Source organism: Ursus maritimus, unplaced genomic scaffold (assembly GCF_017311325.1).
Source record: "Ursus maritimus isolate PB19 unplaced genomic scaffold, ASM1731132v1 scaffold_16, whole genome shotgun sequence".
NCBI lineage: Eukaryota > Metazoa > Chordata > Mammalia > Carnivora > Ursidae > Ursus > Ursus maritimus.
Window position 1 is genome coordinate 49,035,413 of NW_024424008.1, and position 15,412 is coordinate 49,050,824.

At 36.6% G+C, this 15,412-nt stretch overlaps 1 protein-coding gene across 4 annotated transcripts in view; it reads left to right on the forward strand.

Moving 5' to 3' along the window:
• Nucleotides 1-14,119, forward strand: part of DDX6 (DEAD-box helicase 6) — a 31,472-nt gene extending 17,353 nt beyond the window's left edge. For 3 of the 4 annotated variants that reach the window (XM_040631152.1, XM_040631151.1, XM_040631153.1), the window contains exons 7-14: nucleotides 247-341; nucleotides 1,383-1,505; nucleotides 1,976-2,104; nucleotides 3,198-3,314; nucleotides 5,117-5,180; nucleotides 7,839-7,940; nucleotides 8,445-8,627; nucleotides 9,734-14,119. In XM_040631152.1, coding sequence (XP_040487086.1) covers nucleotides 247-341; nucleotides 1,383-1,505; nucleotides 1,976-2,104; nucleotides 3,198-3,314; nucleotides 5,117-5,180; nucleotides 7,839-7,940; nucleotides 8,445-8,620 — 806 coding nt within the window. In that variant the 3' untranslated portion in view covers nucleotides 8,621-8,627; nucleotides 9,734-14,119. Of the gene's footprint in view, nucleotides 1-246; nucleotides 342-1,382; nucleotides 1,506-1,975; nucleotides 2,105-3,197; nucleotides 3,315-5,116; nucleotides 5,181-7,838; nucleotides 7,941-8,444; nucleotides 8,652-9,733 lie in introns of all 4 variants that reach the window. The other variant, XM_040631154.1, reaches the window with a different exon arrangement.
• Nucleotides 14,120-15,412: the final 1,293 nt, after the last annotated feature.

The following is a 15,412-nucleotide window of genomic DNA, read 5'->3' on the forward strand; positions in this document are numbered from 1 at the left end:
CCCCCTTTTTTGGAGCAGGTGATTTGGGAAGCTGTTGGGCTGCCCCATGTGAAGTGAAACAAACAAGTATTCTCTGATCAACCTAAGATGAAATGAAAATCCATATCTTAAAACGTATCTTTTCTGTTTGTATTATTCCTACCTCTACAAGTTTCTGATAAAATATGTATGATAAACTTCTACTGTATCCTCTTTGCCCAAGCTAAAGTGAATGAGAATATGTATATATATTCTAATCTTGTGTAGTGCACGTGGTGATAGCTACCCCTGGAAGAATCCTGGATCTTATCAAGAAAGGAGTAGCAAAAGTTGATCATGTCCAGATGATAGTATTGGATGAGGTAATGTCTCTTCATTTGGAAAGTACTGTTATGTGCTTTGTTTATAACTGCCAGTGAATAAAGCAAAAGCTCTTTTTTTTGTGTGAAAAAAAAGCATACTAGAGGCTTGTGAACCTCTAGTAAATGCATGACTCTTGTCAATTCAAACTAATTCTCTTATAAAAGATGTTTTGCCCATTAAAGACAATAGATGGTGGGCATTTGTAGGAATAGTTCAGCCTTGTGTCTTTTTCTTAGGGATGCCAGATTGTAAGTTTTGTTTTTATTTTTCAAGAAAAGGAGTTGTTGAATATCTCAAAGCCAAGTTCATTCTAAATCTATTTCCAATCAGTGATACATCTTAAAAAGCATCTAATGTCTCTAACCCCTCATTTAGTATAATTCATATACTGTATCAGTGTTAATGTTTTGAAAAAAAGTTATTTTCCTCTTTGGTTTGTGTTTTAGATAACTAGATCAGGTCGATCATAGTCTAATTCAGACAAGTTTTTAAATCTTTGTGTAACAAGAGATAATGTTTATTAGTCACTGTGTGCTACCACTGCGTGCTGTACATGTTTTTTCATTTGCTTTTCACAACAACCCTGTAAGGTAGGTATCCTATAAAGCAGTTACTACTGCTAATTTTAAAGTCGTGAAAACTGAAGTATTGGGTGGTTAAATAACTCGCCAACATAGCTAGTAAGTGAAGGAGACAAGATTTCAACCCAGGTAGTTTGACTCTGTAGCTTGTACTCTCAACCACGTACTGCATCTAATGGAAATCACATTAAAATTTCATTAGGGGAACAAGGATTGTATCTGTCTAGGGTTTTCTCTTTCCTGTAGAATACAGTATTATATCTAGAATATGGTGGTATGTAGATTTTTCCCCCTTCTGAATCATTGCAAATGTGTCTTGGTGCCTTGGGGGGTAGACAGTGTTGTAGAGTACTGTTTACAACCAGGAGTAGTCCATGAATGCTCCTGTGGGATGATGCCTTATTAACCAAAGACCTTGGACACTAATTTTTTTGAAATTGTCTTTCCTTTATGCTGCAGGCAGATAAGTTGCTGTCACAGGATTTTGTGCAGATAATGGAGGATATTATTCTCACGCTACCTAAAAACAGACAGATTTTATTATATTCCGCTACTTTCCCTCTTAGTGTACAGAAGTTCATGGTGAGTATAAATCTGTACTTGGAAGCAGTGCCATCCTATTGCCCACAAGTATACCTTTATTCATAATTACATCTTGTTATCGGTTTATGCTGATTATTTCAAGTATTTGGCTTTCCTGCCAGCTGATCAATTAAGGTTTGTTGTGCATAACTGATTTTTTTAAACAGGAGTTTGATTAAATTCTTCATTCACTTAGCATTTGGTGTCAGGCTGACATACAGCCATTGATGCTGGATAAATTGATTGCAGTGTAAGCCTAGATACAAAATACACAATAGGAATAGCTACATATCTGAATGTTAGATTTTCTATTACATGGTAACTTACTTCTTCGGTCATAGATTATTTATACTCTGAAGAAAACTACATGCCTTTAAAGCAAGAATTTATCAGAATGTATGGGGGATATGTTTCGAGTTTAAGAGATACGCTCTGCTTTTATTTAATTATATGACTCTTATTTTTTTCAGAATTCCCATTTGCAGAAACCCTATGAGATTAACCTGATGGAGGAACTAACTTTGAAGGGAGTAACCCAGTACTACGCCTATGTGACTGAGCGCCAAAAAGTACACTGCCTCAACACACTTTTCTCCAGGGTAATAGGCTTTAGTTGCTGAATATTACCCATTACTTAACCCCAAAATAACAGTTGTGTCTGTTTTTCCCACCATTTTCAATGTAAAAACAGTCCATAGCTTTTCCTAAAAAGTAGTTTTGGTTGTTGATCTGAAGTTGATACTGTATGATTGACATCAAAGACATTTTTAATTAAATTCTAAAATAATTTGACCTTAATTATAGTTGATCCTCATTATTTGCATATTCTGTATTTGCAAATTCGGCTACAGGCCAAAATTTGTAACCCTACAAGCAATACTCATGTGCTTTTGAAGTCATTTGTGGATACTAGTAACACGATGGAAAATACCAGCTGTTGTGCATATTCCCAGCTGAGATTGAACAAAGTGACACACTGCCTTCTTGTTTCAGCTCTCATAAACAAATGTCTTTTTCACAGTCTGTGCCACATTAATGCCACATTTTTTGCATTTTTGTGCCTCTTTTTTTTTTTTTTTTTTTTTTTTGGTTTATTTCATGGTTTAAAATGACTCCTAAGCTTAATGCTAAAGGGCTGTCCATTGCTCCTAAGCACAAGAAGACCGATGTGTTTTGCAGAGAAAATGTGTTTTAGATAAACTTTGTACAGACAGAAGTTACAGTGTTGTTGACCACGAGTAAATAAGGTGTCTTTGAACAATAACACACATAAAACAAGGTTATCTGTTGATCAGTTGATGAAAAAGTTGTGACTAGAGGCTCTTAGGAACCTTCCCCGTATCTTCCCATGAGCAGTGGTTCTATATTCACGTTTTCAGTGTTTGTAGTAACTTTATAGAACAGAATTAACTACAAATAATGAGAATTGAAGAATGTGTTTCAATCATGTTGGCAATTATGTGGCTCTTATTAAGCATACTCTTCTACAATAAAATTTATAACATCTGCAACTATTAAGTAAATGAGTAGTATTTACAAAATTTACAGTTTTGCATCTCTCTTGTATCATGAGATTCTAAGTCTTAGATCATGTTTTTTAGCATTTGTGAGTCAATATTTTTAGGATTTGGCAAAGCAAATGAAGGTTTTTGTTTTTCTTTTTCATGTCTCCCCCCCCACCTCCATGCTTAGCTTCAGATAAACCAGTCGATCATTTTCTGTAACTCCTCTCAGCGAGTTGAATTGCTAGCCAAGAAGATTTCTCAACTGGGTTATTCTTGCTTCTATATCCATGCTAAAATGAGGCAGGTGGGTATAAAACTAGAACCTCATGTGTGGATTTTAAAAATCTTTTTCTAAGTATTTTTTGGATTTTTGTTTTGTTTCAATGCTCCTCCATATGCCCTAAGTTTAAGAATAAATTATTCTTTAGTAGGCAAAAGACCGTTCATTTTAACCGCTGGGATTCAGTTTTCTAACTACAAAGTGGGGGTATACATACTCTTACCTCACAAGAGGAAAATTGAGATAATGTATAAATGAGTACTTTGTCAAGTATGATACAAATAGGAGATTTTATTCCCTTCTTTCCCAAGTAATGTAGATTTGCACTGTTTAATACAGTAACCACTGGTCTCCTGTGACAATGTAAGTGAGTTAAAATTAAGTAAAATTTAAAATTTAGTTCCTCTGTCACACTAATCATTTCAAGTGCCATGTTACATGTGACTAGCAGCTACAGTTTTGGAAAGTACAGATATAGAACATTGCCGTCATTGCAGAAGGTTCTATTGGACAACACTCCTAGAGTTTTAATTTATGTACCTCTTCAGGTTGTATGTTTTTTTCTTCATTTGCCTTTAGGATGCAATCTCTAAATTTCAGAACTTCATTTAACAGTTCAAGTAAATTCAAACTATAAAAACAACATTTGTGTTGTGTGTGGTAAACATTGAAATTTTGTGAAAACGGTTTCTGTAGACTAACAGATAAAGAATTTGAGTTAACTCATCTTTGGTTTTCAAAGAAGCTTTATGATAATGGAACAGATACCACCGGGTAAACCCTAATATTAGAAATTGTCACAGGAAATTGTGTTAAGCTGTAGAGAATATTTCAGAGTGGAAAAACGTTGCTTTGAAAAGAAAGACCAGTTTGCCAGATGCTAGATTTGTCACTTGTGCTAGAATTGTTATGCATGCGTTTTCATTTTTTTTTTTTTTTAATTGAAAAATAGGTTTTTGGGGTGTCTGGGTGGCTCAGTCAGTTAAGCATCTGACTCTTGATTTTGGCTCAGGTCATGATCTCAGGGTGGTGAGATCAAGCCCCACGCTTGGTGGGAAGTCTGCCTGAGATAATTTCCATCTGCCCACCCTGCATGCTCGCTGGCTTTCAAAAGGAAAGTACATTTTTGTTTTTGCATACAGTAACTAAAACAAATAGTCAATGTTTTGGTCAAGCCAAACTTTTGTCATCTTCTGTTTGAAACATTTAAAAAATGGATATACAGAAACATGGTGAAAGTTGCCACTTAAAATCCACTTCAGCAAAAAGGGTAAGAATATCCTTAACAATTAAGATAAATGCTAAATAAAGATACAGGTAGGTGTTTTGGTTTGGTTTAGTTTGGTTTTTTTGAAGACTTTATTTATTTGAGAGACAGAGTATGAGCAGGGGAGCCTGACATGGGGCTTGATCCCAGTACCCCAGGATCATGACCTGAGCTGAAGGCAGACGCTTAACTGAGTCACCCAGGCACCCCTTGTTTGTTTTTTTAAGTAGGCTCCACAGCGAGCGTGTAGCCCAGTGTGGAGCTTGAACCTCAACACTGAGATAAGCCCTGAGCTGAGATCAAGAGTCAGATGTTTAACTAACTGAACCACCCAGGCGCCCCCGTAGATGTTTTAGTTGCTTATTCATTCCCATGGGAAACTAATTTATGATTAACTTTTTTACCTTTTGTTTTTACCTTATGGGTATTGAATTCGTTCATCTCTCATTTGTGTAAATTTGGGGTATACAAAACTTTGGATAGGAGAAATTAGTGGTGAGAAATTTAGGGCTGTGCGTATGAGTTTTTAAACAAATTAAATGCATTGCTTTGTTCCTAGGAACATCGAAATCGTGTATTTCATGATTTCCGAAATGGCTTATGCCGCAATCTTGTTTGCACTGGTAAGTATTTCCTTTACCCATTGTTTTCCTCCTGGTTCTGCTCTGCTTTTTCTGTCCATATCTCCCAACAGGATCTGTGACAAGAGTTCAGCTCACTCTAATGCCATTTCTGGAATTTCTGAAGTTGAGAATGAGCTATAGTTAATTCCTGAAGTTAGTTTCCATATCTGAAACTTCAGAATACTTGTTACTGACACTCATCATACCTCATCTCTGTCTTTTAAACTAGTTTTGGAATTTCTGTGTTTTCTGAATAATTTTAACATACAGGAATGAGTTTTATGTACCGTTTGCAAAATAAATTACATTAAGAAACTGTATTTTGGAAATTATTTACTGTAGTCTTTTAAATTTTTTTTGCCATAAACAGACTAGTCTGTATTTTGGTGTTATTTCAGTACACGAAGAAGAACAAATTGGGGAAGGCAGGTGGACAGTCAGATCAGACAAAGCAGATAGATTTAGTATCCTCCCATCTCTACACTGGAAATAAAATCTTAGCATTGGTATGAGATTAATCATCTAAACTGGGCTTCTGGGTAGAGAGAAGAGCCTGGATTTTTTTTTTTTTTTTTTTTTTTTTTTTTAGTTGAGGTATACACAGAAATAGTGATTATAAGGATATTCAGTGAATTTTAGCATGTGTACACACCCGTATTACTAGCACCCAGATCAAAATTTTAGAATATTATACAATTTTGGATGCTTAAGAATACTGCTATAGACATAAACTCCAAATTTATACTAACAGAATATTGAATTTGCTAATTTATAAGAACCAAAAAAGGGCTATCCGATATCCTGGGTGTTTCCAGTTTATCTCATTTCTCTGCTTTATATCTAAAAGAACAGTTAATACAGCTGTGAATTAATACATTTATGTTTATCAGCACTTCTAACCTTTGTATTGAAGTAATCAAATAGAAAATATCTGATTTGGTGGAAAGGATACTAGACTCCTAGAATTTTAAGATTGGGGTTCAAGTCCTACCCTTTTAACTTGTAATCGTATGACCTTGGACAAATCGTACTTTTCTTTTGTGCCTTTTTTTATTTGTAAAATGGGAATGCGTTAAAGTGAATTTTGCACAAATACCTGTTGTAGTTTATTCATTCAAAAATAGTTTTTGATATTCAACATGTATTTATTTCCTCTTTGCCAGGTATTTACTTAGCTTAGTGCTAAAAAAAAGAAAATGTTACTCCTCAGTTTTATGTTATGTATATTTTAACCACAGTTAAAAAATTTTAAATATATACACACTTCCTGCACTAGGGAGCCTATAAAAGAACTAGTTCATCAGTGAAATGTTGAGTTAAGCAAATTCAGAACGTGCAAACAGAACAGTATTCAGTATATCATCAAGTAAGTCTAAATAACATAGGTATATAAAGCGTGTAAATAAATACATGCAAAGTTTCACCACTTACTTTAAGAAGAGATGGTTTAATCAGATAAAAAAGGTAACAAGAGTCTAAGGCCCTGCAACCTTTTTCTTTAAAGTGTCAGGTAGTAGATGTTTTAGACTTCGTATACCATTTGGTCTCTGTACAAGTTATTCAGCTCTGTCATTCCAGCTCAAAAGCACCCTTAAACAGTACATGAGCAAATGGGTATCGTCCTGTGGCAGTAAAACTTGATTTACAGAAACAGTTTTGGGCTAGATCTACAAGGGAGTAAAAGTAATTTACAAACGTGAGGTATCTGTAGTAAGGAATCCTAAATTTTCATAGGAAAGGAAATTAGCTATCCTGATCTGAGAAGAAGTTGTAACTGGCTCTATAAACTAAGTTTTAGACTTGCAGAAGGAGTTTTAAGTTAGGGGACTGGCATCAAATGTGATCCATAGAGGGCTTCAAGAAGATACATTTAAGGAAGGATAAGTAGATGAATTTCATGGAGAGGAAGGTTTGAGGAAGAGATGTGTTAGAGAACTATGTTAAGACCAAAGTATAGAGTGGAGGACTTTGTATGTCAATTTTAATTTTATCCAGAGGCAAGTTGAAAGAATGAGTTATAAATTGAAAGCAGTAGTTTAGAAATACTTGTCACCATCGTGGATTATTTTGGAATATGGAGCTGATAGAAGCCTTGAAACCTAATTATTAGTCTATTGTCACTTTCTTTACTTGCAGTTTTCAGAGCCTAAATTAGCATAGTTATTGTGGGACTAGAAAAGAGAAGGTGTGGTCTTGTGTTTGCCTCAGACTTGTAAATCACTTAGTAGAATGAAAGGAATGAATTCAGAAAGTATAAATAATTACTAAGAGTGGATTACCTCTTCTTTTTGAGGTATTCTTGGTTACACAACAAAGTCTTTAATCTATTTTAATCTTGGATTACATACTGAAAGATAGTTGAAAATTACTCCTGAGACTCATTTATGAGTTTATAGTTTACCAGTCATTCTGACCTCTTGCATTTGCAGTTACCTTAAACCATTTTTAAAAACTTAATAGGACTAGGAAAGGTAACTTGCTAGCAGAAAGTTTTTTATGATAATGTGCATGAAAGGTAATGCTAGTAATTTGCAAGTGCATTTGAATAACTGAATGAAGTGACTAAAACTTAGGTTGCACTAGAAATACATGTTAAAGGTACCAAGAAACATGCTTAAATTGAAAGATATAATGGAGATTCTTCCTTTCTCTTTTAAGATTTGTTTACCCGAGGTATTGATATACAAGCTGTGAATGTGGTAATAAACTTTGACTTCCCAAAGCTGGCAGAGACCTATCTCCATCGTATTGGAAGATCAGGTGAGGAAAAGGAAGATACTCTTCATGGAAGTGTTTTGAAAGTGTAATCACTAAATTCTGTTCTTTTGTTAAAGTGTAGTAGTGATGAGAATAGTGAATTAAAACTGATTTAGTTGTTATTTAAGACTGATTTCTAATTCTTGTAGAGCATTTAAGAAAAGTTAAAAAACTTCACTGTATGCTTAAATTGAGATAAAATTCACAAGTGAGATCCTCACTTATTAGGTGGTACGATCTAACTATTTAGTGTATGTATTTTGGCAACTTTTGACACAAATGAGCATTTGTTTTGTCATCTGAAAAAGGTAAAACAGGGTACTTCTTTGGGCTGTGAAACCTTAAGTTGTAATGTGTGTATGAGGAGACCGTAAGAAGTGGTTTTATAAGTTCAGAATGGCACTGAACAAAAACATTCTGTATGGTTTCGCCACTGATCGACTTGTACGTGCACATTAGTTCTCCTATTTAACTCAATTTTTTATTTAAAAAAATGTTTTTCATAAGGTCGCTTTGGTCATCTTGGCTTAGCCATCAACTTGATCACATATGATGATCGCTTCAACCTGAAAAGTATTGAGGAGCAGCTGGGAACAGAAATTAAACCGATCCCAAGCAACATTGACAAGAGCCTGTATGTGGCAGAATACCACAGCGAGCCTGTAGAAGATGAGAAACCTTAACAAGCATGTGCGTACCTGACAGAACAGCTAAGTGAGCATAGTGTTTAAATCAAGATCTCTTTCCTGGAAGAAATTTGCTGTTGCACTACATGTAATATCAGTGATAGGGTAGAACTGTTGGCATAAATGACGGTAAACTGGATGTATTGCTTGGGTGAAGTTGTGGTCCCATTAGAGAATCCATAAATGCTGCTCTTGAGTGCAGTCTTCCAGTATAATGTGACAACGAGAGCAGTACTTAAGACAAATCCAGACTTCCAAAATAATGAAAGCAGAGAAGATTCTTTTTCAGCAGTTTGAATATGAAAATATTTTTTGTATTTTCCTTTATCACCCAGTCATTTCTCTGTTGTTAGCATCACACTTAATTTCTACTGGGCATCTTAATCAGGTTAATTACCTGCAGTGCCTCATTGCCAAATGTGTAATCAGGTTGTGAGAATAAATGTCTTTTTTTACCCTCTTATGTCATTGTTTGGTGACTGTTGGACTCTGGGAGTAATGCTCAAAAGAAGGCTCAACATAAATGAATACAGGCTGTTTTGCAGTTTTTTCTAAGGAAAATGAAAATCGGTTTTATTTGAGAGATGGTAGTTTCCAAATTAGCAATGAGCATTTTACCTGTTAACTCTTTTTTTTTTTTAAGGTTTTATTTACTCATTTGAGAGAGAGAACACAAGCGGAGGGAGGGGCAGAGGGAGAGGGACAAGCAGACTCCCTGCCAAGCAGGGACTCTGGGATCCTAGGATCTTGACCTGAGCCTAAATCAGGTGATTAACCAACTGAGCCACCCAGGCGCCCCATTTACCTGTTACTCTTTCTAAGTTCCTAAGTTACTCTCTTCACTTTAGTTTCTTTCTCCTCCCGACCCCCTAAAATGTTTTTTTGTTTTTCTTGATTTAATTGTTTTGGATATCAGCTTTCAGGCTCTCGGTCCATCTCTGGAATGCCTAGCAGAAATTCCTTAATCCTAAATGGATTCTACGGCTGGCAAAGGCTCAGTAGAATCCACTACAGATAGAGCATTTGGGTTGGAGATTGTGAAAACCTAGGTATCCTGGTTCATATTGCTTTCAAAAAAGTTAATTTTAGGTTTCTTCCTTCTTTCTTTAGGCTTTGACAAACTACAGAAGGCTCGTTTGGATCTGTGACACATCGTTTGGGGGGGATGCTCTTCTCTTTGTGGGTTTTTCATCTTCTTTTTATTTTGGAACTATGAAGACTTAAAAGAGCTCAGACATTTTTTCTTTTTTTAACTGGTGAAGAGAAAAAGCTGAAAAGAAGGAATTTACCTTTTTTGTTCCACTTGTTTGCACTGTGTGCTGACTGAACATTAGTTGCACTAACTGCTGGTTTTTAAAAAATGTTTTCTGGGGAAGGGGACAAGGAAGGAGGAGAAAGAAGAGAAGGGGAGAAACCCTAAAAAGAGAAGAATCTTGATGAACACACAAGCTTGTCTGCAATTTCAAAATTCTCCAACAGCTGACTCTTGAGTGCATTTCAACTTCTCCCTAATTGCTCATCCGTTTTTTAAGCCTGAAGAGCTTATTACTTATTTGTGCGAAGTGCCTTATGCTATGAGACCATTCAGAATATCATCTTTTAGACACAGCCCAAGGAATCAACAGTAGTAATTCTTTCCTTTTTTTGTTTTTCTCTTTTTTTTTTTCCCTTTTTTAGATTTTTTGTCTTTTCATTTTGGTTTCAAGTTAAAGTCTCTCTCTTCCCTTTTTACCCGATACTCAAGCCCAGGGCTGGAAGATGACACGTATTAGTAATGTTAAACACCATTCTCTTTTTCTTTATGTGGAGGAGTTGATATGCAACTGCAGTTCATCCGCACTGTAAATACATGTATTTAAAAAAAAAAAAACAATCCCAAGTAAAAATTTCTTCTGGGCTGAGTAGATTACAGCATCATCGCTCCCAAAGGAAAGAGCAGTCTATCATTGCAGGAGCCATATGACAAGCCTTTGTGCTCTATAGCAGAACACTAAAGACTGGTTTACATACGCTTCCATTAGCAGTTATGGCACTTGATGTGTAGACATGTCAGAGCCTTGACCCTCTTTCCTCTGTGGCAAAGCGTGTCCCATAGAAAATTGGGTGTGTATACTTGTATAAACTTTGTAAATAAGTTTTTTTCTGGGTTCATATATATATATATACATATATATATATTTTTTTTTGGATGAAGGTTGCTGGGATTAAGGGGATTAGAATGATTATGGGAGCAGCTAAAGATGAGAGGGGCTCAGTTTTCCGCAACACTAAATTCTAAAAAATACTTTGGCCTCTTAGTGTAGAGAGCAGACCTCTGTGGTGACCCTGTGTTGGAAGAGGGAACCAGAAGTCTGGGATTCACTGTTTGCTGCCACACTGTATCATCTAATACCTTTGGGGAACACCTGCCAGAGAGAGCAAGGAAACTTCAAAAACCTATGACTCAAGATGTTATTTTTGAGAAGCTCTCTCTGATTTTGCTTCTTCCCCCCCCTTTTAAAAAAAGTTTGAGGAACTTTTCAAGCTCAGCAAAAGGGGACAAAGATTAATCTCCCTTGCAGTGTGGGGATTCAGTTAAGTGGCAGTGTCTGAGCAGTGTATGTACAAAGCATGGATTTTGCATTTCAGAATATTAGCCAGTACCAGCTTTGGTAAGGTTAGCAGTTCTGGAGCTTACTTTCTGTGGATCACTTCCTGTACTGTGTAAGAGTGTTGCCCTCTGCCCACCTTGATACATAAACTTGCAGGAATGGGCAACTCTTGAGAGCTGTTAACTTTTCATGCTACAGAAAGCTGCTTGCCATCCTTTTGCTTTGTGACAAGAATTATCTGTCATTTTGCATTGTAAATTGCTGGCAAATGCTTTACAGTCAATAGTGTTGCTTTAAATTGTGCCCCTCCCAACATGCTTGATGTTTGGCCTGATCTCCAGGCAAAAGGAGTGAGATGAATCAAAACCAGTGAACTTTTTTTTAAAATGTTTTTAATTCCCTTTTAACCCAGTGTACTAGGTCAATCAGGAGGCATCTAGGGTTTAAAAAAAAAAAAAACCAAAAAATAAAATTTAAAAAATTTGATTTCCATATTCCATTTTTTCAAAACCCTAAAATATTTCAAGATAAGTCCTGCATATGCTTTCATGCTGAACTCATCTGGATAAAGAAATCAATTATTCAAAGTTGCTTTTTTTGACTCTTGCCTAGTTCTAAGCAAAACTATTTGTGACTCACCCAAAACTCCCTAGGATCAAAATCCTGCAGATGCCTCCTGATCAGACATAGCCCTAACTCCTTAAAAAACTGTAGCAAGAGCTGCACAGTACAAACCCAAAAAGGAATAAGCTCATTTATTTGGTATCCAAGCTATGTTCTATCCAGCCAGTGTTGGTTACTAAATACAAGCCCTAATTAAGGAATAACTTTTTTCCAGGGAGGGGTGGGGGGAGGGAATTTAGAAGGCATCAACTTTTGACCAAAAAAATCTTGCCCTTGTACTGATGCAGCTCTCTCTTTCTCCCCCACTTCTGGCGAGATAAGAGGGATCATTCATTATAGAAGAAAAGAAAGGCTTTTAAATGCAATTTGATATCTCGCTAGAGAGTGTGTGGGTGACAAAACAAACCGCGCAGTCGTCTTTGCCATCCTCAGACTGTGCCTGGTGCCACATGCCTGTGGGTCCCTCTTAAAGCACAGACTTAATTGAGAGTATTACTGAAGTATAGCCTCTGATGAGGAGTGGCACTTAAACTATCTGGGACACCACTATTGGACACAGTCCTGTAGAGGCAGCTGTCCAGTTTTGGTGCTTGACTCTTGAATGGGAGTTGTTGAATGGAAAGATGCTCTAAGGACTAGGTCAAAGCCTAGTCTTTTTTTTTTTTTTTTTAATCCCCCTCACTATAAGGAGAATTGTTATTGGAAATTGTTTTTGTGTTCTTTCCACTATTGGGTGTCCATTTTAAGTAATGGTAATATTTTTTCCAGGGGTTTGTTTGGATGAAACTGTTCCCTATTTTTAATATTTAAAGTATGTCCAACTCATGGTTTTGCCTATGGTTGTAGTTGTGTAATGAGTTATGGACTGTTACATACCTTACTGCCTCTGGGCCTATGTTTTGTTTCTCTCTTCCCATACATTCCAGTGGAGAAACTTTCTTGGCTTTCCCTTGGGAATAGAATAGCTTATTCTAAAATGATTTTCCATGGGAAGAAGCAAGGGAGAAGCAAATCTAAATATATCTCTCAATTATTTTCCAGTTGGTCCCAGCATCATCATATGGCTGAGCCCCAATGGCTGAGGGGAGGGGGGAGGCAATTGGTTATCAATATTTATTTTCAGAATGAGATGGGAGCATCTTTCCTTTGCTGTGTGCTTTGTGTTTGATACCATCATGCTTGGCTTAGAACCAGACAACTCAGCACAAAGCCTTGAGTGTAACTTTGTTGGAATCAAAACATCTCATTCTGATCACTTGGTTTTGTTTTCGTGTTTTTTTTTTTTTTTTTTTTTTTAAATAGGGGTGGGAGGGAGGTTACTTTGCCCCAAAAGGGAGGGTGTCTGCACTAAGGATTTAGAAACACTTTGGAAGCTCATAACCTCATCAGAAATGGCCTTTAGCCACACTCCTGACCTTATAGATGAGTAACAAAAAGATGAAATAATTTTTTGGGAATTAAGCCATGTTATTTTAATTTGCTACTTTTTTCAGCGTTCTGTGTATCTTAAAAATTGTTACTGTGGAATCCTTTTCTGACAAAATGCCTTTTGTCAAGCAAAATTTTTGGCTTCGTGGGAGCTGAAGTCAGTCAGCTTTTTGGTGAAATTAAGTGGACTTTGGTGAGCTTGTAGTTCTACTTTATATCCTTACAGATAGTTTTTTAAAACTCCCAAAGAAAATCTCTGGTCTTAAAAACTCATCTTTGGGGTAAAGAGTTAAGTGTCCAAAGGCTTTAACAGTTCATGAGGTTAGAGGGAGCTAGCCTGGCACCTGGACTCTGCCCCTCCACAGCTGACAGATTCCAGCAGAAGTGTGTTTAAATTCTCCAGTAGACAATACTGGGCAGGGCAAGGGAGGGGGTAGGGCTGGGTTATTAAGATACAGGCTACTGTATTTTAACCAATGGTTGTGGGGGAGGGGTGCCTGGAGAAAACAAAGTCACTTCCCTTTTTTGAAACAACTAAAACTTGAAAAAATGTATTTTTGTTCAGTAAAAATGGGATAGAATTCCAATGTCCCTAGTCACAAGGGACCAGTTCCACTGAGAAGTGAACAGTGGGGACTCAAAATTTTGAAAACATTTGGGGAAAGGGAAAATTGGCTTTCTGTTAATTGGCAAATGTTCCAGTGGGACTCTGTTTTTGTTGGGAACGTGTTATGTTGTATGTACACATATGGACCAGAGTCTGCTGAGTTTATAAGGTTCAGAAAAAATGATAAAATGATAAAATCTTGGTTTTTGTTAATTTATCTCAATAAAAGCCCACTGGAACTCCAAATGTGTGTGTGGTATGTCAGTAGCAGCTGTGCTATTTAGGAATCCTTGCATTTGAGAACATTTTACTAAAGTAATTCACATGGTGAGACGGTAGGACATTCTCAACACTACTGTAAGCCCAGTTGAGTAAAACCTGAGATGGCTCATCTCAGTGCACCCTCATCCAGTGTAGATAATGTCTTACGTCCTCATTCCACTTTTTCAGTTGTCATTGCCTGAACAGAGAACCGAGATAATCATTTGGAGAGACGTTACAAGGAATCACCTCCCAGAACTGTCCAAATGTTTCAGTAAATTGAATATGCCCACGAAAGGTATTTAGCAATGAATCTAATAATATGAACAGAATTTGTGTGCTAAGAAGTATAAAATACTGATGAAATCTAAAGACCTAAGTGAGAAATCCAGACACTTAAAGCTAAACACAGCCCCCTTTGCTCTAACCCCAAAAGAAATACTTAGGTATAACTAGCAAAATGTTCACAACACTTAACATACTGAAAGCTGCAAAATAACACTGATGAAAGAAATTGAGAGGTGCCACGTTCGTGGATTGCAATGCCGTAATTTTGAAAAGATGGAAGGGCTTATTAACCTGATTTCAAGACTCAGCTACAGCAAAGTTGTAAACAGTTCTTTCACTACACTACATTGTCTATGAAGAAACGGGAACATGACTTCAACCTTTCCATCTAAAGAGCAGAGATTGCAGAGGTTAGTGCCACTGACACTTGAAAGATGAGACATTGGTTGTTCTTACCATATATTCATTCAACACACGCATATTTGTGTAGAAGACAAATGGATTATAGAGAGTGATAGTGGATTATCATAAACTTAACCAGGTGATGACTTCCATTGCAACTGCTGTAAAAATTCTTTGCCACCCGGAATGTAGCTATTGATGTATTGAGTGCTTTTCTCCCCCCTCTAGACCTCAGCAATGACAAACCGTTTGCTATTAGCTAGCTGTCAGGACCAACAATACAACTTCATTGTTATATGTCAAGACTCTTATTACCCTTCTAGCTGGTCCGGAGAGACTTTGATCACCTCTGAATTCTACAGGATATCATGCTGGCCCACAATATTATGGACATGGTGAGCAGGAAATAGTATCTACCTGGATACTTTGGTAAAACTCAAGCGTGCTAGAGGATAGGAAATCAATTTCACAAAAAATCACAGACCTGCCTCAGTGAGATTTTAGGGATCCAATGGACCAGGGCATGTTGCAATATCCCTTTCTAGGTGAAGGACAAATTGCTAAATCTGGCCTCTCCTATCACAAAGA